Raw genomic sequence first — 24,565 nt, 5'->3', positions numbered from 1 at the left:
GCTCTTGCAGTCCTGCCTGGGAGTCCCTCCAGCGCTGTCTCAAAAGTGCCCTAGTTCTAGGAACAAGCACTCCTCTGCCCCTGTATGGCAGAGATGCCCGGGCTCTACCTGGTGAGTGACTGCACACACCCTGGGTTATTGCAAGGAACAGATGAGATTATGCAAATGCTTAGCCTGTGTCTAACCTACAGCAAATGCTAAGTCTATTAGATATTGATAATGATTAGATAATGATGCTACTACTTTTGCCAGTGCTCCAGAGCACAAGGCTGCCTACAAACCTCACAAAATTTAGGCCCCGGATATGGATACATTGAGTCACAGTTAGATTTTGTGTACACTGAAAATAAGTCCCCTCTTAATATGTCACAGCATACAGCATTGGCCTTACCTCCACTGGACAGTGAAGGGCAGGGCAGAGGCTCAGGGCTCAGACTCCTGGCTGCTGACAAACACATCACCTCCTCTGGCCTGTCAGAGATACAGGATTCCAGGGCTATTTCTGCGGGATTTTCCTCTGAGCCTAGATTGTTATACTGTAGTTCTTTGCCCCCAGTCCAGCTAATGTCTTGCTTGGCCTCTGGGCAACTCCAAGTTTTAGGGAGTTCCTGGGATATTCCTGGGGCCAGGCCCTTCTGATTGACTTGGTTGTTCTCTGGGCTGTGTTTCATGCATATGTTTAGCCAGAACTCAATGTAGGGCTCATCAAATGACTGAGGTCTCTGGCTAATCATTACATCTTATGGCCCCCCTGCCCTGGGGTCCAGGTGTTGTGCTCAGTGGGGTGCACTCTCCATCCAAGGTGCCCACTGCAGATATTTAACCGGAAGTGAGACTGTCTTACTGGTTCCAGTCAGTGGTGTGCTCAGCCAGCTCTGGGCAGCTCACGAGAACTGACTGTGGACATCTTTCCCAACTCTACATTCAGAAACATCATGTTGGTAGTGTGAAATCGGTCATGACGGGAGTATTCACCACAGAAATCAGTAAACACTACAAATCATGGCTTGTTTCTTTTTTCCTGAAGATCAATTATTAGGCACTTATCAGCACACCACTGGCTATTGTCTTTAATTTCAACTTAGGCACCACATTTAAACCACTACTCACACAAGCACCAAACAAAAGGATTTTTAGTGTATTATCCGAATGAAATGCAACTGAAAGCTTCATTTATTTATTTTTCCCCACATATATATAACAGATATTGCAGCTAGTGAAAGATAGGGTGTAACTGATACAAATCATGATCATGCTTTTAGGTTTGAAATAAACTCAAAATATTCAACATTGGCTAAAAAAAATCTGCAATAAGTGTTTATTGGCAGGTTTTGAATTCTCACTTAGCATGCAAAAGAGCTATACGTGATAAACCACATACTTTTACTGGGGAAAACATCCAACAAAGGTATTGGACACAGTACTCAGGAACACATGGGAAACATAATTTAAAACTTTAATGTGTTTTTTGTTTCTTATTCTTTTGACATAACTTGAACTGTGCTTCAATCCTCACATTAGTATGTCTTCTATAGACCTTTCTAGTGTCTTTTTCTTTGTTAAAACAGTACTGGTAGTAATAGTCAGGCACCCTTATCTCTATAAGAATCCTCTGATGTGAACTCTAAAATATTTTCTTTCAGCTAGGAAAAAAAAAAAAAAAAGGAACGGCTAGTTCGAAGAGTTCACTTGTTTGTACACAGAGCTGTGGATGGCTTGGAGCTCAGAGGCCGGAGGCGAGGCTTAGAGGCTGTGAGGTATGGGTGGAGGTGTGGGGCTCAGTCATAATGGACCTTGCCCTCGGCCACCCCAGAGCTGGGTAAGTTTCCATTGGAGAGTGTCTGGAGGGTTGAATGAGGCCTGTCTTTCAAGGTACACCTGGTCTTCATCATGTACTTTCGAAAGGCCTTTTGAATAACAGCAGCACATCTTTCCTCTTCCTTCCTTTTGGTGGTGGTGACTATGGGTTCATATAACTTCTTGAAAGGGTTGGCCTCCATGAACTTCTCCTCTATCGCTGCTTTCATGCTATCCAGGCCACTGGACTCACCAAGCACCCTCTTGGTGAAAGCAAAGAGAATATCCAAGCAATGGAGACGATCTCCACTCACCATTGGCAAGTCCATGACTAAAAATTGGTATTTATTTGGCTTTGCCACACGCAGAGGCTCAGGAAGGGCATCAGCAAAGTCAGAAAGGGCAGAATATTTGATAAACTGTGTTGCTTCTGGGTCAAACTTTTCCCAGACTTCGTAGAACATTTCAAAGTCATCTTCACCCAAAGGTTCCTCACTTTCTTCAGTGGCTACATTGAAGTTTTCTAAAATCACAGCAATATACATGTTGACCACAATGAGAGAGGAGATGATGATATAGGTGACGAAGTAGATTATGGCTATGGTAGAGAGGTGACAGCTCTCTGACGTGGGGTCACAGGACTCTTTTGATTTCAACATGGGGCTGAGGAGGGCATCCCAGCCTGCTGTCGTGGTTATCTGGAAGAGGCAGAGCATGCTGCTTATAAAAGTTCGGAAGTTGAAGATGTCATCAATTCCAGAATCTTCCTCCACTTTGCGAAAAGAGTTCATACCAAAAATGGCATAAATAAACATAACCAGAAAGAGGAGAAGACCAATATTGAATAGAGAGGGCAGGGACATCATCAGAGCAAAAAGCAGAGTTCTGATTCTTCGTGCTGCTCGAACAAGTCTCAGGATTCGGCCAATCCGAGCCAAGCGCACCACTCTGAACAGTGTTGGAGGGAAAGGAATATGCTTCTGGCTTTCCAAGGCAGAAACCACTGTACCTGAAGACAAGGAGGAGGGTCAATGAATTTCCAGGAGGCAGATTGATTTTTGACATAGCCTGTTTCTCCTGCTTTCAATCTGAGTGAGACCAACTTTTTACCATTACTTTTCAGCTTATGTACAAAATTAAGAATTTTTTTACCCATCTGAGGGGAAAAAAATATATGTGCCTTAAACTGGAGAGCAGTTTTCAAGGTTCATACAATTTAGATAGGAATTTAGGTGGGACAGGACATCTAAGAAGACCCTCCAAAGAAAAGAAATAAAATGCAGTTTATTAAAGGCTATTTTGTAAGTTACCTAATGGACTTGAAATACATTATCATCTATGTTGGGCATTTAAAATCACTCATGAGGTAGAAAATATAACAGTTTTCTATATTTATTATATACATAGAATGGAAAACAGATAAACTATTGATGGAGTCATTTAGATTATAATGCAAAGAGAAATTTCTGCTACTGAAGCCTGAGTGTGAGCTATCAGTGGAAGCTGTACACCCCTAACCCCAAGGTTTCTTAAACAAACAGGTTCTTACTGTAGAGGAATTTGAACACAGCCTGCTATAGGCAAGGACAGAGCTAGAGAAAGAAGGTGATGTTGCAATGCTTGTCTTTGGGCTAAAACTGCCACAGATTTCTCATCTTTGTCAATATGCTCATTCCAAGGACTTCTGGAAGTCCAAACTCAAAAAGCTACGGGAATAAATTGGAGACAGTTTCTCTGTTATTGTAAATATCCCAGAAGTGGCATCTCAAGCAGAAGTTTCTGCAGACTGCTGAATATTTGGCCTAAAACGTCACCCTGTTTTCTCATTGCTTGCTCTGCAAGCAAGTGATACAAGGATTTAAAACAAAACACATTTTGAACCAAATATTACAGAATGGCTTGAACATGCTTGCCTCGTATACACAGGGCCTTGTTCTTCCTCTAGGATCCTCTAAGGTCATTAGAGATGATGGAAAACCAATTTTTTTGAGATGTGGAACTTCTACCATTTCAGCAACAACTGGAGGAGGTCCCTCCTTTAAGGTCCACTTCCTCTGTGAATATTTCTTTGAGTAATCAAGCTCACAGTAATTTGTCTTTCCTGTGAGCTCAGTTCTTTCGTGCAGCAAGTGATTTGGGGTTCAATTAATTTCTCGGTCTTTTTCTGATTCCTTAATGTGGTAAGTCTTAATTTTGTTGTTGTTCAGTCACTCAGTCATGTCCAATTCTTTGTGACTCCATAGACTGCAGCATGCCAGGTTTCCCTGTCCTTCACTATCTCCCAGACTTTGCTCAAACTCATGACCATTGAGTTGGTGATGTCATCCAACCATCTCATCCTGTGTCACCCACTTCTCCTCCTGCCTTCAATCTTTCCCAGCATTAGGGTCTTTTCCAATGAGTCGCTCTTTGAATCAGGTGGCCAAAGTACTGGAGCTTCAGCTTCAGCATCAGTTCTTCCAATGAATGTTCAGGGTTGATTTCCTTTAGGATTGACTGGTTTGATCTCTTGACTGTCCAAGAGACTCTCTAGCGTCTTCTCTAGCACCATAGTTTGAAAGCATCAATTCTTCAACACTCGGCCTTCTTTATGGTCCAACTCTCATATGCATGCGTTGACTACTGGAAAAACCATAGTTTTGATTATAAGGACCTTTGTCAGCAAAGTGATGTCTCTGCTTTTTAATACACTGTCTAGTTTTGTCATAGCTTTTCTTCCAAGGAGCAAGCATCTTTTAATTTCATGGTAGCAGTCACTATCTGCAGCGATTTGTGAGCCCGAGAAAATAAACTCTGTCATTGTTTTCATTTTTCCCCCATCTATTTGGCATGAAGTTATGGGACTGGATGCCATAATCTTCATTTTTTGAATGTTGAATTCTTAAGTCAACTTTTTCACTCTCTTCTTTCACCTTCAAGAGGCTCTTTAGTTTCTGTTCACTTTCTGCCATTAGGGTGGTATTATTTGCATATCTGAAGTTATAGATATTTCTCCCAGCAATTTTGATTCCAGCTGTGCTTCATCCAGCCCAGCATTTCACATGATGTACTCTGCACATAAGTTAAATAAGCAGGGGGTGACAATGTATAGCCTCGACATATTCCTTTTGAAGCAGTTAGTTGTTCCATGTCCGGTTATAACTATTGCTTCTTGACCTGCATACAGGTTTCCCAGGAGGCAAGTAAGGTGGTCTGGTACTCCTATATCTCTTGTAGAATTGTCCACAATTTGTTGTGATCCTCAAAGGTTTTAGCGTAGTCAGCGAAGCAGAAGTAGATATTTTTCCAGAATTCCCCTGCTTTTTCTATGATTCAACAGATGTTGGCAATTTGATCTCTGATTCCTCTGACTTTCCTAAACCCAGTTTGTACACCGAGAAGTTCTCAGTTCACGTGCTGCTGGAGCCTAGCTTGAAGGATTTTAAGCATAACCTTGCTAACACGTAAAATGAGTGTAATTGTATGGTAGTTTGAACGTTCTTTGACATTGCCCTTCTTTGGGATTGGAATAAAAACTGACCTTTTCCAGTCCTGGGGCCACAGTTGAGTTTTCCAAATTTGCTGACATACTGAGTGCAGCACTTTCACAGCATCATCTTTTAGGATTTTAAATAGCTCAGACAGAATTCCATCACCCCTATTAGCTTTGTTTGTAGTAATGCTTCCTAAGGCCTATTTGACTTTGGACTTCAGGATGTCTGGCTCTAGATGATGATCACACCATCGTGGTTATCTGTGTCACGAAGATCATTTTTGTATAGTTCTTCTGTGTATTCTTGCCAGCTCTTCTTAATCTCTTCTGCTTCTATTAGGTCCATACTGTTTCTTTCTTTTATTGTGCCTTTCTTTTCATGAAATGTTCCCTTGGTATCTCTAACTTTCTTAAAGCGATCTTTAGTCTTTCCCATTCTGTTGTTTTCCTCTATTTCTTTGCAATAATCACTTAGGAAGGCTTTCTTATCTCTCCTTGCTATTCTCTGGAACTCTGAATTCAGATGGATATATCTTTCCATTTCTCCTTTGTCTTTCGCTTCTCTTCTCAACTATTTGTAAGGCCTCCTCAGACAACCATTTTGCCTTGTTGCCTTTCTTTTTCTTGGGGATGGTTTTGATCACTGCCTCCTGTACAATGTTACAAATCTCTGTCCATAGTTCTTCAGGCACTCTGTCTGTCAGATCTAATCCCTTGAATCTACTTGTCACTTTCACTGTTTAATCATAAGGGATTTGATTTAGGTCATACCTGAATGGTCTAGTAGTTTTCCCTACTTACTTCAATTTAAGTCTGAATTTTACAGAGCTATGATCTGAGCCACAGTTAGCTCCCTGTCTTGTTTTTGCTAATGATATAGAGTTTCTCCATCTTCAGCTACAAATAATATAATCAACCTAATTTCAGTATTGACCATCTGGTGACGTCCATGTGTACAGTTGTCTCTTGTGTTGTTGGAAAAGGGTGTTTGCTATGACCAGAGCATTCTCTTGGAAAAACTCTGTTAGTCTTTTCCCTGATTCATTTTGTACTCTGAGGTCAAACTTGCCTGTTACTCCAGGTATAACTTGACTTCCTACTTTTGCATTCTAGCCCCCTATGATGAAAAGGACATTTTTTTTGGTGTTAGTTCTAGAAGGTCTTGTAGGTCTTCATGGAAGCATTCAACTTTATACTCTTCAGCACAGTGGTTAGGGCACAGACTTGGATTACTGTCATGTTGAACAGTTTGCCTTGGAAATGAACAGAGATTATTCTGCCATTTTTGAGAATGCACCCAAGTAGTGCATTTCAGATACTTTAGTTGACTTTGAGGGCTACCCCATTTCGTCTAAGGGATTCTTGCCCGTAGTAGCAGATATAAGGGTCATCTGAATTAAATTCGCCCACTCTGGTCCATTTTAATTCATTGATTCCTAAAATGTCAATGTTGACCCTTGCCATCTCCTGTTTGACCACTTCCAATTTACCTTGATTCACGGACCTAACGTTCCAGGTTCCTATGCAATACTGTTCTTTATAGCACCAGACTTTACTTTCACCACCAGACACATCCACAACTGGGCATCATTTCTGTTTTGGCTAAGCCTCTTTATTCCTTTTGGAGCTATTTCTCCACTCCTCTCCAGTAGCATATTGGACATCTACTGGCCTGGGGGTGGAGTCGGTGTTTATCTTTCAGTGTCATATCTTTTTGCCTTTTCATACTGTTTATGGGGTTCTCAAGGTAAGAATGTTGAAGTGATTTGCCATTCCCTTCTCCAGTGGACCACATTTTGTTAGAACTCACCATGACTCATTTGTCTTGGGTGGCCCTACACAGCATGGCTCATAGTTTCACTGAGTTATACAAGGCTGTGATCCATGTGATCATTTTGGTTAGTTTTCTGTGATTGTGGTTTTCATTCTGTCTGCCCTCTGAGGGATGAGGGTAAGAGTTTGTGTAAGCTTCCTGATAGGAGGGACTGGCTGCAGGGAAGACTGGGTCTTGCTCTGGAGGGCTGTACCTTGCTCTGCTGCTGCTAAGTCGCTTCAGTAGTGTCTGACTCTGTGTGACCCCATAGACGGCAGCCCACCAGGCTCTGCCGTCCCTGGGATTCTCCAGGCAAGAACACTGGAGTGGGTTGCCATTTCCTTCTCCAATGCAGGAAAGTGAAAAGTGAAAGTGAAGTCGTTCAGTCGTGTCCAACTCTTAGCGACCCCATGGACTGTAGCCTGCACCGGGCTCCTTTGTCCATTGCCTTCTCCGGTACCTTGCTCAGTTAATCTTTAATCCAATTTTCTGCTGATGGGAGGGGCTGTGATTTCTACCTGTACTTTGGCCTGAGGCGGCCCAGTCCTAGAGTCTTCAGTCTCTATGGTAGGCTATTGGCTGTATGGTAGGGGTAATGGCGACCTCCTTCAGTTACCGTGAACTCTACAATGCCTGGCACTGCCTGGGAAAAGTTCAGCAAACAGTGGAATGAATGAGCTGCTCTGTGCATATTGGAGGAAGAGCTCTTTAAGTGCTCAGGCGGTTGCCCCAGACTCATCATGATTTTCTAACTTTATTGCTGCTGTCAATTTCACCAGGACTTGTGCTTGAAACTGACTAATAAAGATTAACAGTCTATTAAACCATAAGTATATCAAAAGATCTATTACTAAGCCTTATCTACATAAGTTTCCATGGCTAAAAAGTAGAACAGACTATGAACTGTACCATTTTCTTGGTCCCTGACACATCTGCACTGCTGCTATCGTGTTAAGAACCAAAATATTTTGATCCAGCAAGTCTGTTTATTGCATCCTTTCTGAGATAAAACAAAAGCTTCCACTTGTGAAATTCATTTTCACTGCCTTCATGCTCTTTGAACAATGGGAAGAACCCATAGGTAGTTATACGCAATTATAGTTAAATTATCAGTTTAATTAAAGCAGACTTCAAAAACCCAGAGTAAAATCTTACAGCTTAGTCATGAAGAATTTAACTTCGAAGTTAATGTACGTGCATGTGTGTGTATATGTTTCATGGAAAGGTGTATGGCAATAACCCTCTTTTTCTCCCTATTCTTCTATAAACCTTAAGGTTAATTTCTGTCTGCAGTTAAGAAAAATATAGTGATTATAGAGTGAAGCTAGTTGGTGAGTGAAACCGAAGCAGCTGACACACTATGTAGTTTCCACTATAATTTAACATGAGATTCAGCACACAAAAAAAGCACTATTTGTCCTTATGAGACACTCTTACAAGCCCCATACACGTTGAGCCATGGAGGCCCTCTATAAGGAGGAGGTAAGGGAAGGCCCAGCAATGTCACTGGGACACAGTAATTGTGATCTGACATCCACAAGGATTTTGAACTAGGGAAAAACATGGAAACTAAATGCCAAATCCTTAAAACAAGAAATGCTCTTTAGGCCTTATAGTTGTAGAAGAAAATGGAACTTTGACTCAATTCCCTGGATAAAGCAGGTAGCCTCACAAAAACTTCTAAGTCATCTTAATTTCATCTATCCCCACTGAATAAATGATCCACATAATTACTTAACTCTATTTCAATTGTGTAGATAGTCAAGGGAGTGAAAATTACTCTGTATCTTCTAGCAACTCCCCAAAGACAATGGCATTCATTCATCTATTTTTTTTTTTTTTCAAAAACCACATTAAATTTAATTTTCTGCTCTGTGGATACTCTGGACAAAATTTCAAATGATAAGATTTACAAGTTTACTTCTGGCTCTCAGATGAAAGCCCCTCTGGGTTGCCAATTTTACTTACTAACAATAGAAAGGCCCAAGATCACACAGTCAAATAAATTCCAGCCATTGGTGAAGTAGTATTGCCTCAAAGCAAAGATTTTGATGAGACACTCAAATCCAAAGATGACCACAAAGGCCAGGTTGAGACGATCAAGTAAATGCTTCGTGGCTTCTGACTGGTCATGTGATTCAGCCATCATGCTAAGCATGTTGAGGAGAATGAGGATGATGATAATGACGTCAAAGACCTGGTGTGTGACGAAGTCAAACACAAAACCTTGGCACTTGTTCTGAGGAAAAATAAAAAGGAATCATAGATCATTTGGAGTTGTAGGAATGAAATCACATACATTAAAAGGCACATACAATAGCACTTGCCCTCTCTTACAATTAAAGTAGTTTCTTGGAAAATGCACACTTTTTAAAGGGGCAAGAAATTCTTCTAAAAGATATTTTTCATTTAATTTCATTAAATTTAATTAGAAACTGGTTTTAAAATGTAGACATATAGCTTTAATCCCATTTTGAAACTAAATAAATACGTAAATTTTTAGTAACAACATAACTTTGATGTGGTGGATGATTTGTTTTTGCTGAAATAAAATAATTCATGTTGGGTTTAATCATTAAAAAAATGAACTTTGGTCTGTATATTTCACCTACTTCTGTATTTTTGACTTTAATAATATTAATGCAGAGGATACTTGCTCACATACTTTTGTTGGACAAGACAGAATTAACATCTCCAAGGCTCCATTTGTTAGTTTAGAATAATCAGAACCTATATTCAACCAAAACACTGTATTCAAGCAATTCTTGAAAGTCAATTTTCTAATTGCTGTTCACTTGACAATAAGGCTAGATAAATGGGACTCTAATCCAGTGATTACTAAAACTGAAAACAGAAAAACTGATTATTTCACATTAGTACTGATGGTGAACTTGCATATTGTTTCGTACATGGATGGCCTGCTCCAAAGTAAAGGTGTGCTGATTGCTCTAGTACAGGTTCTAACTCAAGTTTCCATGCCTTATCTACCACGTGCAGTGCAATGACTCAACTACTCCACTATTTTCTTTAATTATCTCTATAAGGCACTACTTGGTTGTTTGCTTAAGTGGAAACTGTTCTTTAGCACAAACTCAGACACTGATATTGTATGGTATGCTTGACTATACATTGTTTGTTTATGTATAATCTAATATATATATATATACACCATATGTATATATTAGATTATTTCATATTATATATCATCTAATCAAAGTATGCACATAGCATTCTATTTAGAAAATGCACAGACCCCTAAGAATTCATGTCTACAGCCCCAGGCATCTGTTAGGGTAATCCAGGCAAAAGATGATATTTTGTGGTCATAACAGTAGAGAAAGACATGAGTTTTTAGGTTTAAGAACTAATATGGAAGTAGAAGCAGGAGTCCAAGAGTGTTCTAATGGAGTAGGCTGTGGGAAAGTTAAGGCTGAGGTTATAATTTCTGCTTGTTGGTGCATTCAATCAACTGGAGAACAGCAGATGAGGAGTTTGGTGGGGAGATGATGGATGTGTCCTGGGCACCCTGGAGTTTGAAGTGCCCAGTGGGACATCCAAGGGACATGGGCAGATAGAGGTATGGGTCTGGAGTTCAGGCAGAGAGCTGGAAAGCAAATGTGGAGTTCTATGGCATCAGTACTGATATGAACTAACATCAAGAGAATGAATGCTGTCACTATGGGAGAGCAAGGGCAATGAGAAGAAAAGGGTTGGAACAGCAGTAGAAGGATATCACATGTAAGTTGATGTCTTTCAAACTTTGCTTCAGGAGCTCTAAAACTTTTATCAAGGAGTCTGGAGAAGAAACGTGAAAGTCAAATGCCTTTCCTGTGTGAGAATGCAACTGGGAAGTCAGAAAGGACCTTGAGAAACATTACTTTTAAGGATACTCTCCAAGAAAGCAGAATAAGGGCTGAGAATAAATATAAGGGCATGGTAAGCACTGGCCTTACAGTTCAACTCTAATAATTTAGAAAGTGGAGGAAATTAAAAATATAAGCTACCAAATGTGGTAGAGGATCAAAAAAAAATCTATGTTATTTTAAGATACATTCTATGTATTTTAATGTATTATACATACATTCTATGTCATTTTATAGTGACTTCTATACCTCAGGATAATTTTTAAAGCCTGTAATGAAGCTACCTTGTGGGAATGCTTTAGGTAGAAATGATTCCAGAGCCCTTGGTCTTACTGCTGGAAAGAATATCCATCACTTTTCAGGTTAAAACAGCTGTACTTCCCTCTCTACGGAGTTGCTACTCCAAAGGTCAAAAGATAATATGTAGACTTTAGAAATTAAAAAAAAAATCTCTGGGGAGTTAAGGGCTAGCGTGTCTAGCCTATACATGCTCAGTCGTGTCTGACTCTTCGTGATCCTGTGGACTGGGGCCCACCAGGCTCCTCTGGCCATAGGATTTCCCAGGCAAGAATACTGGAGTGGAGTACCACTTCCTTCTCCAGGGGATCTTCTTGACCCAGGCACTGGACTCATGTCTCTTGTGTCTCCTTCATTGGCAGGCGAATGCTTTACCATTTGCACCACCTTGGAAGCCCAGTTAAGGGCTAACAGCTGATTCAAAGTCTAAGCTCAAATTCGGACACCAGGGGATAGGGTTTTGGGGTTTACCTCATGCAACACTGCTCTCTGGAATATAGAGTTTAAGATAAATGCTTGGCATTAACTGGTGAGCTGCACTTGGTTGTCGGAATCACTCACTGTGAAGCCATGATTGGTGAGCCATGCAGGAATGTCTCTGGGGTAACACCTACTCCCCGATGAGACAGGCAACAAACAAGCTATAACAGATAGTTAGGAATGGAGGTGGCGGCATCCCTGTGGGAAAGCAGTCCATGCCCACTTCAAGTTCATCTCTTGCATTCTGACATGTCCAGTGCAGTATGTGTGTTGTGTGCTCAGTCACGTCCAACTCTTTGCAACTCCAGGGACTGCAGCCTGCCAGGCTGCTCTGTCCATGGGATTTTCCCAGCCAGGCAAGAATACTGCAGTGGGTTGTCATTTCCCCCTCCAGGGGATCTTTCCAATCCAGGGATAGAAACTGTGTCTCCTGTGCCTCTGCCTGCATCGGCAGGTGGGTCCTCTCACCACTGAGCCGCCTGGAAGCCCAGTGCAGTGCAGAGGCCTAGGAGCGGCACATGTGTCACTGCAGCTTCTGTTCAGCTGTGTGCTGCACTGCCAGCTCCACATCCCTCACGAAACAAACCAGTAAATGGGTGTCTCATGAGTCTTTTAATAAACTTCAAATCTGCGACCAACTGGTACTGAATCAATGGTTGCATATCATGCACATATAAACAAAAATTCTCTTTGCCTTTCTTGTTGGCTCAAGTTTAAATAAGAACTTCAAAGTGTTTGCTGTTGTTCAGTCACTAACTCATGTCTGACTCTTTGTGACCCCATGAACTGTAGCATGCCAGGCTCCTTCTGTCCTTCACTATCTCCTGGAGTTTGCTCAAATTCATGTCCATTGACTCACTGATGCCATCCAACCATCTTGTTCTCTGCCATCCCTTTCTCCTTTTGCTTTCAATCTTTCCCAGGATCAGGGTCATTTCCAATGAGTCAGCTCTTTGCATCAGGTGGTCAAAGTATTAGAGTTTCAATTTCAGCATCAGTCCTTCCAATGAGTATTCAGGGTTGATTTCCCTTAGGATTGACTGGTTTGATCTCTTTGCAGTCAAAGGGACTCTCAAGAGTTTTCTCTAGCGACACAATTTGAAAGCATCAATTCTTCAGCGCTCAGTCTTCTTTATGGTTCAACTCTCACATCCATGTATGACTACTGGGAAAACCATAGCTCTGACTATAGAGACCTTGTTGGCAAAGTGATGTCTCTGCTTTTTAATACCCTGTCTAGGTTTGTCATAGCTTTCCTTCCAAGGAACAAGCATCTTTTAATTTTATGACTGCAGTCTCTGTCCATGGTGATTTGAGAGCCCAAGAAAATAAAATTTGTCACTGCTTCCACTTATTCCCCTTCTATTTTCCATGAAATGATAGGACTGGATGTCATGATTTTTTCAATGTTGAATTTCAAGTCAGCTTTTTCACTCTCCTCTTGCACCCTCATCAAGAGGCTCTTTAGTTCCTCTTCACTTTCTGCCATTAGAGTGGTATCATCTGCATATCTGAGGTTGCTGATATTTCTCCCAGCAATCCTGATTCCACTTTGTGATTCATCCAGCCTGGCATTTTGCATGATGTACTCTGTGCTGTGGGCTTCCCTGATAGCGTAGTTGGTAAAGAATCCACTGACAGTGCAGGACATCCCGGTTCAATTCCTGGGATGGGAAGATCTGTTGGAGAAGGGATAGGCTACCCCCTCCAGTATTCCTGGGCTTCCCTTGTGGCTCAGCTGGTAAAGAATCCACCTGCAGTGCAGGAGACCGGGGTTCGATCCCTGGGTTGGGAAGATCCCCTGGAGAAGGGAAAGGCTACCCACTCCAGTATTCTGGCCTGGAGAATTCCATGGACTGTGTAGTCCATGGGGTAGCAGAGAGTTGGGCACGGCTGAGCAATTTTCACTTTCACTCTGTGCTGTGCTTAGTCACTCAGTCATGTCCAACTCTGTGGGCCCATGAACTGTAGCTTCCACATCAAAGTTAAATGAGCAGGGTGACCATATACAGCCTTGTCATACTTCTTTCCCCATTTGGAACCAGTCAGTCATTCCATGTCCAGTTCTAACTGATGCTTCTTTCTTGACCTGGTTTCTCAGGAGACAGGTAAGGTGGTCTGGTACTCCCATCTCTATCAAAGGCTTTAGCATAGTCACTGAAGCAGAAGTAGATGTTTTTCTGGAATTCCTTTGCTTTCTCCCTGGTCCAGCGAATGTTGGCAATTTGATCCCTGGTTCCTCTGCCTTTTCTAAATCCAGCTTGAACATCTGGAAGTTCTTGGTTCACAAACTGCTGAAGCCTAGCTTGAAGGATTCTGAGCATAACCTTGCTAGCATGTGAAATAAGCATAACTGGAACTTTCTTTGGGATTGGAATGAAAACTGACTTTTCCAGTCTTGTGGCCATGGATGAGTGCATATTGAGTGCAACACTTCAACAGCATCATCTTTTAGGATTTGAAATAGCTCAGCTGAAATTCTATCACCTCCACTAGCTTTGTTTGTAGTAATGCTTCTTAAGGTCCACATGACCTCACATTCTTGGAAGTCTGGCTCCAGGTGAGTGACCACATCATCATGGTTACCTGGGTCATTAAGACTTTTTTTGTATAGTTCTTCTATGTATTCTTGCCACTTTTTCTTAATCTCTTCTGCTTCTGTTAGGTCTTTACCATTTCTGTCCTTGTGAAGTCACTTCAAAGTGAAATTAGTACTAGAAAATGAGTATGGTACTTAAAAGCTAGATTTGACTTAGGTAAATTTAAGTTCCACATACTGTTGTCAGATGAAAACTCTACAAATATAATTTTATCATTAAACTTTTTGTAAAAATTTTTCATTGTATAAATTCTAAACACTTGTCCTGACATTTATAGACATTTTTAGTGCAACACAAATGTTTAAACCTAGTGGGATGGATTTTGTGCCCTAAAACATACTTCTTTATTCAACAAATCATTGAAAATGTACATAATGCTAGGCTCTATTCTGATTGCTGGGAATAGCAGGAAATTAAACATACCTTTGATAATTTAGGGCTTCCCTCATAGCTCAATTGGGAAAGAATCCACCTGCAATGCAGGAGACCCCAGTTCGATTCCTAGGTCAGGAAGGCCCAGCTGGAGAAGGTTTAGGCTACCCACTCCAGTATTCTTGGGCTTCCCTTGTGGCTCAACTGGTAAAGAATCTGCCTGCAATGTGGGAGACCTGGATTCGATCCCTGGATTGGGAAGATCCCCTGGAGAAGGGAAAGGCTACCCACTCCAGTATTCTGGCCTGGAGAATTCCATGGACTCTATAGTCCATGGGATGACAAAGAGTCGGACATGACTAAGCAACTTTCACTTTCACTTTGATAATTTGGGACCTCATGTTTGAATGAAAATCTCCAAGTCCTCTACATGCATCAGATATCAAGCCCCTCTTCCATACTGCTTTCTCAGACTTTTCGGTACCCCTGACCCTCCTTGTCTTGAAAGCCTCCAAACTCACTTCTCAGAACTACCAGCTGTGCCTGTTGTATGACTTTATAATCTAATGCTCTCAAATCCCAGCCCCTCAATGGACTGTAAGCACAGAGCAGCCCTGTAAGTACCTCGTAAGTCAGGGTTCAGCACACTGTGGCCCAAAGGCCAAATCTGGTCCCTCAGCTATTTTAGTACAGCCCATGAGCTCTGAATAGGCTTTACTCAGAATGAGTTTTGGGGCAAAAAACTCAAAAAGAATAAAATTTTGACACATGAAAATTACATGAAATCCAAATTTTGATGTTTATAAATAAAGTTATACTGGTGCACCGCCAAGAACATTTGTTCTCTATCTATAATGATTGCTTTTGTGTTACAACATCAAAGTTGAGTAGTAATAGCAGAAACCACATGGCCTGTAAAGCTTAAAATATTTACTGCCTGGCCTTTTACAGAAAAAGTGTGTCCGCTCCTAAGATAGAAAGTTTATCATAAATACTTGTGAAGTGGAAGTGAGTATGCGTGACCTCAATTTCACACCAGAGAAAGGTGGTAAAATATATTATAAATGCATTTTAAATTGGCCAAGATTACATTCAAACAAGCTGCTACATTCACATCACTGTAATGAGGATATACCGAGCAGCTCTCGTGCATGCACGCACGCCAAGTTGCTTCAGTAATGTCTGATTCTTTGCAACCCTATGGACTGCAGCCTGCCAAGCTCCTCTGGCCATGGCATTCTCCAGGCAAGAATACTGGAGTGAGTTGCTGTGCCCTCCTCCAGGGTATCTTCCCGACCCCAGGATCAAACCCGCATCTCTTACGTTTTCCGCATTGGCAGGCGGGTTCTTTACCAATAATGCCACCTGGGAAGCCCGAGCAGCTCTCGCATGCTCACAAAAAAGTAAATTTAAGGTGTTGCCCAGGCATTTACTATTGAATCCGAATGTCTCATTTTCCTAAGAACTCAAGTCATACGCCAGTGTACCTTGGCTCATATAGAGTTCTTAGGTCAAATCTATAAATTTAAAAATTAAAGAGAATGGCACTGCAGACGTCTGAGTTCCTCATAACCACTTAATGCATCCATGTATTTAGAATCAATCAAGCGCTCTCACCCGAGGCCTTGGAACGGGCCTTTGAGGTTTTTTGGATCCTAATTTTTTCATTGCATTATAGTATTTCTTCTGTTCTTCTGTCAGAAAGACATCTTGGCCACCTAAGTATGTGGAGAAGATGAGAGCTAATTATCATTAACAGATTTTTGGAAATGAATTCTGAATTTTCAGAAATAGTTTTAAAGTTATATTGCATTTCTATCAACAAATCCTAAAATTCCAATTTGAAGCAGAATGAGACTCTAAGGAAGGGCCTAAAGGAAACAGGGTTTAAATTAAGGAATAAGGGAGAAATGTTACTTTTATCAGTTATATTTCTCTTTTTATAATATAAATAAGACTACAAATTCTTTGCAAACACCCACAGAAACTTTACAAAAGCTGAACATACTTCAAGTTGTGTAAATCAAACTACAGTGGAACAAACATAGATATTAGTAATAAAAATCTAAATGAAAACTCCTAAAAAGTGACAACTAAAATTCTCTTAAATATATGAATGCATATATCACTAATAAAATTTCCAAAGACATCTGTTTAGAGCCATTCTTGCCAAAAAAAATTAGAGAGCTTTAAGTGTCTTCACCACTGAGTAATAAAGAACAGAAATGTGAAGGAGGATTTTCATGAAATTAGGGTGGGAGAAGTGGTAAAACATCTAGAAATGCTGGATAAAATAGAACAGAATTACTTTTAAAAGACATAGCTGAACTTGCCCAAAAAGTAAGGAAAATTTCCATCATCTGAAAATCAAGAGAGAAGAAAAAAAGAGTAGTAAATTAGTCCTGAAGTCATGGCTGGCCTAAGAACACTTGCTAACTTCTGCAAAAATGAGAGTCTTAGGATTTAATAAGTACAAGGGGGTCATAGGGAAAAGACAGTGGGGTTAGCCCAAGAACCCTGTGTGTTGGTAATGGAATTCTCCAAGTGCTGCCATTACAGAGTGAAGAAGAAAACCAAACATATCTGCTGGGGAGAGAAGACAACCAGGACATCGTCTTAGTCTATACCCTTCACTGAGAACTTGTGAATCCAAGCCTGCCTTGATGAGGGTGTGGGGTTTAAATTTACACCACCAGTATGGACCAAAAAATACAGTCCCAGAATAGTCTTTCCAACAAATGGCACCAGGAAAACTGGATATCAACATACAAAAGAATGAAGCTGAATCATTACCTAACACCATATACAAAAATTAACTCAAAATGGATCAAAGACATAAATGTAATATCTAGAACAATAAAATTCTCAGAATAAAACACAGAACAAAAGCTTCAAAGCATTAGATTTGGTAATGATTTCTTGGATATGACACAAAAGGCAAAAGGAAAAACAAACCAATTGGACTTCATAGTTTTAAATTTTGGGGCATCAGAGACACTCTCAATGAAGTAAAAAGGCAACACACAGAGTGGGAAAATATTTGAAAATCATACATCCAATAAGAGATTAATATTATATAGAGGACTCTGAAAATATAAAAACAAAAAGACAGACAACCTGATTTTTAAAAGGGCAAAAGGTTTGAATAGATATTTCTCTAAAGAAGATATACAAATGGCCAATAAGCCATATTGTATGGCTGAAAAAATTTTCAGTGTCACTAATCATTAGGGAAATGCAAATCAAAACCGAAATGATATATCACCTCACATCCATTAGAATAGCTACTATCAACAAAACAGCGAACAAGTGTCCGTGAGAATGTAGAGAAATTAGAAACTTTGTATATTGTACATATCACCATATGATACAGCAATTCCACGTCTATATAGACCTAAAAGAATCAAAGCAGGGTCTCAAAGAGATGTTTGCACACCCATGTTCATAGGACTTTTATTCACATTAACTAAAACATGGAAGAAACCCAACTGTCCATCAATACACGGATGAAAGAGCAAGACATGATATATACATAGCCTTAAACAAGAAGGAAATTCTGCAATATGCAACAACATGCATGAACCTTAAGGACATTATGCTAAATGAAGTAAGCTACTCACAGAAAGACAAGTACTGCATGATTCCACTTACACGAGATGCTTAGAACAGTTAAAATCATAAAGACAGAAAGTAGAATGGGAGCTGTCAGGGGCTGGTGGGAAGTACGGGGAGTTATGGCTTAATGGGTGTAGGGTTTCAGTTTTACAAGATGAAGAGTTATAGAGATGGATGATGATGATGGTTGCACAACATTATGAATGTATTTAACACCACTGAGCTGTACATTAAAAATGCATAAGATGATAAATCTGATGTTATGAGCATTTTGCCACAGCAAAAATAAATAAATAAATAAATAAACCAACAACCCAGCCCTAGAAGTTAATCAGGTTTTTTCTGGATGCCTGGCAGACATTAACTATCTTCAGTAATCATATACATCATGATAGTGTTAATACTATTATTACGAGACTGCCCTTTGTGTGTTGTGAGATAAATAAAATGAACAGCTATGGAAATTTTAAAGGCTATCACATTCTGTACCCACAAGAACCAGTTTTCTCAGTGTGGAAAAGAGGAGATACAGATGTACTGGTTAAATGAAAACCTTGTAGTCCTAAATTTGAAGTAGCTCTGTCCACTGACAAAGTCCCAAAATAACCACAATGAGCATTCTAGATTGTGATCTTAGAACCCTACCTCCCAGAACTCCCTAAAGAAATGGCTGATTCCAGATCTGGAACAAAAAGTGTAAAAACAATGCCTAGAACATACTGTCAATCCCGGGAGCAAGGAAGTCAGTCATCCAGTGCAAGGACCTGATTTGAATCCTAATTTGAAAAGAAGCAAACTTTAAATACAATCAATCAACTAATCAGTTAAAGAATGAATAAATATTTTGAGAATATAAAAGACTGGAGGAAATTTGAACATTGACTGGATTTTTGATGAATTTAAAGAACTCATATTAAACTTTTTAGATGTGATCATGGAATTGTAGTTATGTTTAAAAAGAGGTATGTTCTGGGAGGAGGAGCCAAGATGGCGGAGGAGTAGGACGGGCAGACCACTTTCTCTCCTACAAATTCATCAAAAGAATAACTGAACGCAGAGCAAACTTCGCAAAACAACTTCTGATCGCTAGCTAAGGTCATCAGGCGCCCAGAAAAGCAGCCCATTGTCTTCGAAAGGAGGTAGGACAAAATATAAAAGATAAAAAGTGAGACAAAAGAGCTAAGGACGGAGATCCGTCCCGGGAAGGGAATCTTAAGTGGCATTGCTTGGAGTAGGGTCCGGGCCTGAGTGCCCTGAGGACAATCGGAGGGAGCGTCTGTGAGTTGCCAACTTGAACCAAAGGAGAGAGAGTAAATTAACCGGCCCGAACACACTGCCGGCCATTCGCAGAACAAAGAGACCGAGAAAATCCAGAGAAGAGCTCGCAGGCTGCGGACAGGCCCAGCCCCGCCGGAGGCAGGAGGCAGGGGGGAGGGGAAGAGACACAGGGCGCAGGCACCCGACCGGCGCGGGCGGGGACTGGGGCTGGGGACGCGGAGGGCTGAAGGCGCGCGGACCCGACTGGCGCCAGAGGAAACTGAAACTGGGTCCGCGGAAGGGAGGGGGCGCGCCACACCTGGGGAGAGTGCGCCCACCAAGCCCCTGGCTGCCTGGACCGCTCTGACGGGGAAGGCACAGAGAGCAGGCGCAGCTTTTCGCTCTGCGCTTTTGTGGAACACCGGAGGGCTGGAACCTCACGCAGCGCGGGCCGCGCTCCATATAGAGCAGCCGGGAGCCTGAGCAGCGCAGACGGAGAAAGCAGCGTCAGCCCCTCCCAGCAGCGCCAGCCCCTCCCAGCAGCGCCAGCCCGTCCCCGCGGCACAAGCCCCTCCCTGCGGCACCAGCCCCTCCCTTCCCGCAGCGCGACGGAACTAGCTACCTGAATAAGAGTCCACCTCTGCCCGCCTGTGTCAGGGCGGAAATGAGGCTCTGAAGAGACCGGCAAACAGAAGCCAAATAAACAAAGGGAACCGCTTCAGAAGGGACTGGTGCAACAGATTAAAATCCCTCTAGAAAACACCGACTACACCGGAAGGGGCCTGTAGATATCGAGAAGTGTAAGCTGGAACGAGGAGCTATCTGAAACTGAGCCGAACCCACACTGACCGCAACAGCTCCAGAGAAACTCCTAGATATAATTTTACTTTTTTCTTTTTTTTTTCTTTTTTTATTTTTTCTCTTTTATTTTCCTTTAAAATCCCCTATTACTCCCCCATTACTCCTTAACTTTCATTTCCATAGATTTTTACGATTTTTTTAATTAGGGAAAAAAAATTTTTTTTTTCTTTTTTTCTTTTCTTTTTTTTCTCTTCTTTTTTTTCTTTCCTTTTTCTCTTCTATTTTCTATTTTTCTTTTTCTCTTATTTCTTTTAAAGTCCTCTAGTACTCCTCTACTACTCCTTAATTTTCATTTTCAATACACTATAACCTTACAAAAAAAAAAAGAAGAAGAGAAGCCCTATTTTTAAACCGAAGATTATTCTCTCCCAATCTTGACTCTCTGTTTTCTACCTCAGAACACCTCTATTTCCTCCTTTCCCCTTCTCTTCCCAATCCAATTCTGTGAATCTTTGTAGGTGACTGGGCTATGGAGAACACTCTGGGAACAGACAGCTGCGTAGATCTGTCTCTCTCCTCTTGAGTCCCCCTTTTTCTCCTCCTGCTCATCTCTATCTCCCTCCTCCCTCTCCTCTTCTTCATGTAACTCTGTGAACCTCTCTGGGTGTCCCTAACGGGGGAGAATCTTTTTGCCATTAACCTAGAAGTTTTCTTATCAGTGCTGTATAGTTGGAGAAGTCCTGAGACTACAGGAAGAATAAAACTAAAATCCAGAGGCAGGAGACTTAAGCCCAAAACCTGAGAACACCAGAAAACTCCTGACTACATGGAACTTTAAGTAATAAGTGACCGTCCAAAAGCCTCCATACCTACACTGAAACCAACCATCACCCAAGAGCCAATAAGGTTTAGAGCAAGACATACCACGCAAATTCTCCAGCAACGCAGGAACATAGCCCTGAACATCAACATACAGGCTGCCCAAGGACACACCTAACACATAGACCCATCTCAAAACTCATTACTGGGCACTCCATTGCTCTCCAAAGAGAAGAAATCAAATTCCACGCACCAGAACACTGACGCAAGCTTCCCTAACCAGGAAACCTTGAGAAGCCAATCGTCTAACCCCACCCAAGGGGTAAATCCTCCACAATAAAAAGGAACCACAGACCTCCAGAATACAGAGAGCCCACTCCAGACACAGCAATCTAAACAAGATGAAGAGGCAAAGAAATACCCAACAGGTAAAGGAACATGAAAAATGCCCACCAAGTCAAACAAAAGAGGAGGAGATAGGGAATCTACCTGAAAAAGAATTTAGGATAATGATAATAAAAATGATCCAAAATCTTGAAAACAAAATGGAGTTACAGATAAATAGCCTGGAGACAAAGATTGAAAAGATACAAGAACTGTTTAATAAAGACCTAGAAGAAATAAAAAAGAGTCAATTGAAAATGAATAATGCAATGAATGAGATCAAAAACACTTTGGAGGGAACCAAGAGTAGACTAACGGAAGCAGAAGATAGGATAAGTGAGATAGAAGATAAAATGGTGGAAATAAATGAAGCAGAGAGGGAAAAAGAAGAAAGGATCAAAAGAAATGAGGACAACCTCAGGGACCTCTGGGACAATGTGAAACGCCCCAACATTCGAATCATAGGAATTCCAGAAGAAGAAGACAAAAAGAAAGGCCATGAGAAAATACTCGAGGAGATAATAGCTGAAAACTTCCCTAAAATGGGGAAGGAAATAGCCACCCAAGTCCAAGAAGCCCAGAGAGTCCCAAACAGGATAAACCCAAGGCGAAACACCCCAAGACACATATTAATCAAATTAACAAAGATCAAACACAAAGAACAAATATTAAAAGCAACAAGGGAGAAACAACAAATAACAAACAAAGGGATCCCCATAAGGATAACAGCTGATCTATCAATAGAAACCCTCCAGGCCAGAAGGGAATGGCAGGACGTACTGAAAGTAATGAAAGAGAATAACCTACAACCTAGATTACTGTATCCAGCAAGGATCTCATTCAGATATGAAGGAGAATTCAAAAGCTTTACAGATAAGCAAAAGCTGAGAGAATTCAGCACCAGCAAACCAGCTCTTCAACAAATGCTAAAGGATCTTCTCTAGACAGGAAATGCAGAAAGGTTGTATAAACGTGAACCCAAAACAACAAAGTAAATGGCAACGGGACCACACCTATCAATAATTACCCTAAATGTAAATGGGTTGAATGCCCCAACCAAAAGACAAAGATTGGCTGAATGGATACAAAAACAAGACCCCTATATATGCTGTCTACAAGAGACCCACCTCAAAGCAAGAGACACATACAGACTAAAAGTGAAGGGCTGGAAAAAAATATTTCACGCAAACGGAGACCAAAAGAAAGCAGGAGTCGCAATACTCATATCAGATAAAATAGACTTTCAAATAAAGGATGTGAAAAGAGACAAAGAAGGACACTACATAATGATCAAAGGATCAATCCAAGAAGAAGATATAACAATTACAAATATATATGCACCAACATAGGAGCACCGCATATGTAAGGGAAACACTAACGAGTATGAAAGAGGAAATTAATAGTAACACAATAATAGTGGAGACTTTAATACCCCACTCACAACCATGGATAGATCAACTAAACAGAAAATTAACAAGGAAACACAAACCTTAAATGACACAATGGACCAGCTAGACCTAATTGATATCTATAGGACATTTCACCCCAAAACAATCAACTTCACCTTTTCTCAAGTGCACACGGAACCTTCTCCAGAATAGATCACATCCTGGGCCATAAATCTAGTCTTGGAAAATTCAAAAAAATTGAAATCATTCAAGTCATCTTTTTTTTTTTTTTTGCAGTAAGATTAGATCTCAATTACAGGAAAAAAATTGTTAAAACTTCAAACATATGGAGGCTAAATAACACGCTTCTGAATAACCAACAAATCATAGAAGAAATCAAAAAAGAAATCAAAATATGCATAGAAATGAATGAAAATGAAAACACAACAACCCAAAACCTATGGGACACTGTAAAAGCAGTGCTAAGGGGAAGGTCATAGCATTACAAGGCTTACAATCACAGAAACAAGAAAAAAACCAAATAAAAACCTAACTCTACACCTAAAGCAACTAGAGAAGAAGAAATGAAGAACCCCAGGGTTAGCAGAAAGGAAAGAAATCTTAAAAATCAGGGGACAGAAATAAATGCAAAAAGAAACTAAAGAGACCATAAGCAAAAATTCAACAAAAGCTAAAGCTTGGTTTTTTGAAAAAAAATAAACAAAATTGACAAACCATTAGGCAAGACTCATAAGAAAACCAAAGAGCGAGAAAAAACCAAATTAACAAAATTTCATAAATGAAACATGGAAGGGTCACAACAGAACAACACTGAAAATACAAAGGATCATAGAGACACTTACCAGCAGCTCTATTGCAATTAAAATGGACAACTTGGATGAAATGGACAAATTCTTAGAAAAGTATAACTTTCCAAAACTGAACCAGGAAGAAATAGAAGATCTTAACAGACCCCTCACAAGCAAGGAAATCGAAACTGTCATCAAAAATCTTCCAGCAAACAAAAGCCCAGGACCAGATGGCTTCACAGCTGAATTCTACCAAAAATTTAGAGAGGAGCTAACACCTATCTTACTCAAACTCTTCCAGAAAAATTGCAGATGAAGGTAAGCTTCCAAACTCATTCTATGAGGCCACCATCACCCTAATTCCAAAACCAGACAAAGATGCCACAAAAAAAGAAAACTACAGGCCAATATCACTGATGAACATAGATGCAAAAATCCATAACAAAATTCTAGCAAACAGAATCCAACAACATATTAAAAAAATCATACACCATGACCAAGTGGGCTTTATCCCAGGAATGCAAGGATTCTTTAATATCCGCAAATCAATCAATGTAATACACCACATTAACAAATTGAAAGATAAAAACCATATGATTATCTCAATAGATGCAGAGAAAGCCTTTGACAAAATTCAACACTCATTTATGATTAAAACTCTCCAAAAAGCAGGAATAGAAGGAACATACCTCAACATAATAAAAGCTATATATGACAAACCCACAGCAAGCATCACCCTCAATGGTGAAAAATTGAAAGCATTTCCCCTGAAATCAGGAACAAGACAAGGGTGCCCAC

General features: G+C 40.6%; 1 protein-coding gene across 1 annotated transcript in view; it reads right to left on the bottom strand.

Moving 5' to 3' along the window:
- Nucleotides 1–1,192: 1,192 nt before the first annotated feature.
- SCN11A (sodium voltage-gated channel alpha subunit 11) overlaps nucleotides 1,193–24,565 on the bottom strand; it is a 139,451-nt gene continuing 116,078 nt past the window's right edge. Inside the window, exons 27-29 of the mRNA XM_043442313.1 lie at nucleotides 16,312–16,416; nucleotides 9,051–9,321; nucleotides 1,193–2,806 (exon numbers count right to left, since the gene is read on the bottom strand). Coding sequence (XP_043298248.1) covers nucleotides 1,779–2,806; nucleotides 9,051–9,321; nucleotides 16,312–16,416 — 1,404 coding nt within the window. The 3' untranslated portion in view covers nucleotides 1,193–1,778. The remainder of the gene's footprint in view (nucleotides 2,807–9,050; nucleotides 9,322–16,311; nucleotides 16,417–24,565) is intronic.

The sequence above is a fragment of the Cervus canadensis genome, chromosome 22 (genome assembly GCF_019320065.1).
Source record: "Cervus canadensis isolate Bull #8, Minnesota chromosome 22, ASM1932006v1, whole genome shotgun sequence".
Lineage (NCBI taxonomy): Eukaryota > Metazoa > Chordata > Mammalia > Artiodactyla > Cervidae > Cervus > Cervus canadensis.
Note: the sequence above shows the minus strand (reverse complement) of the source record. Positions and strands in the feature narration are given on the sequence as shown.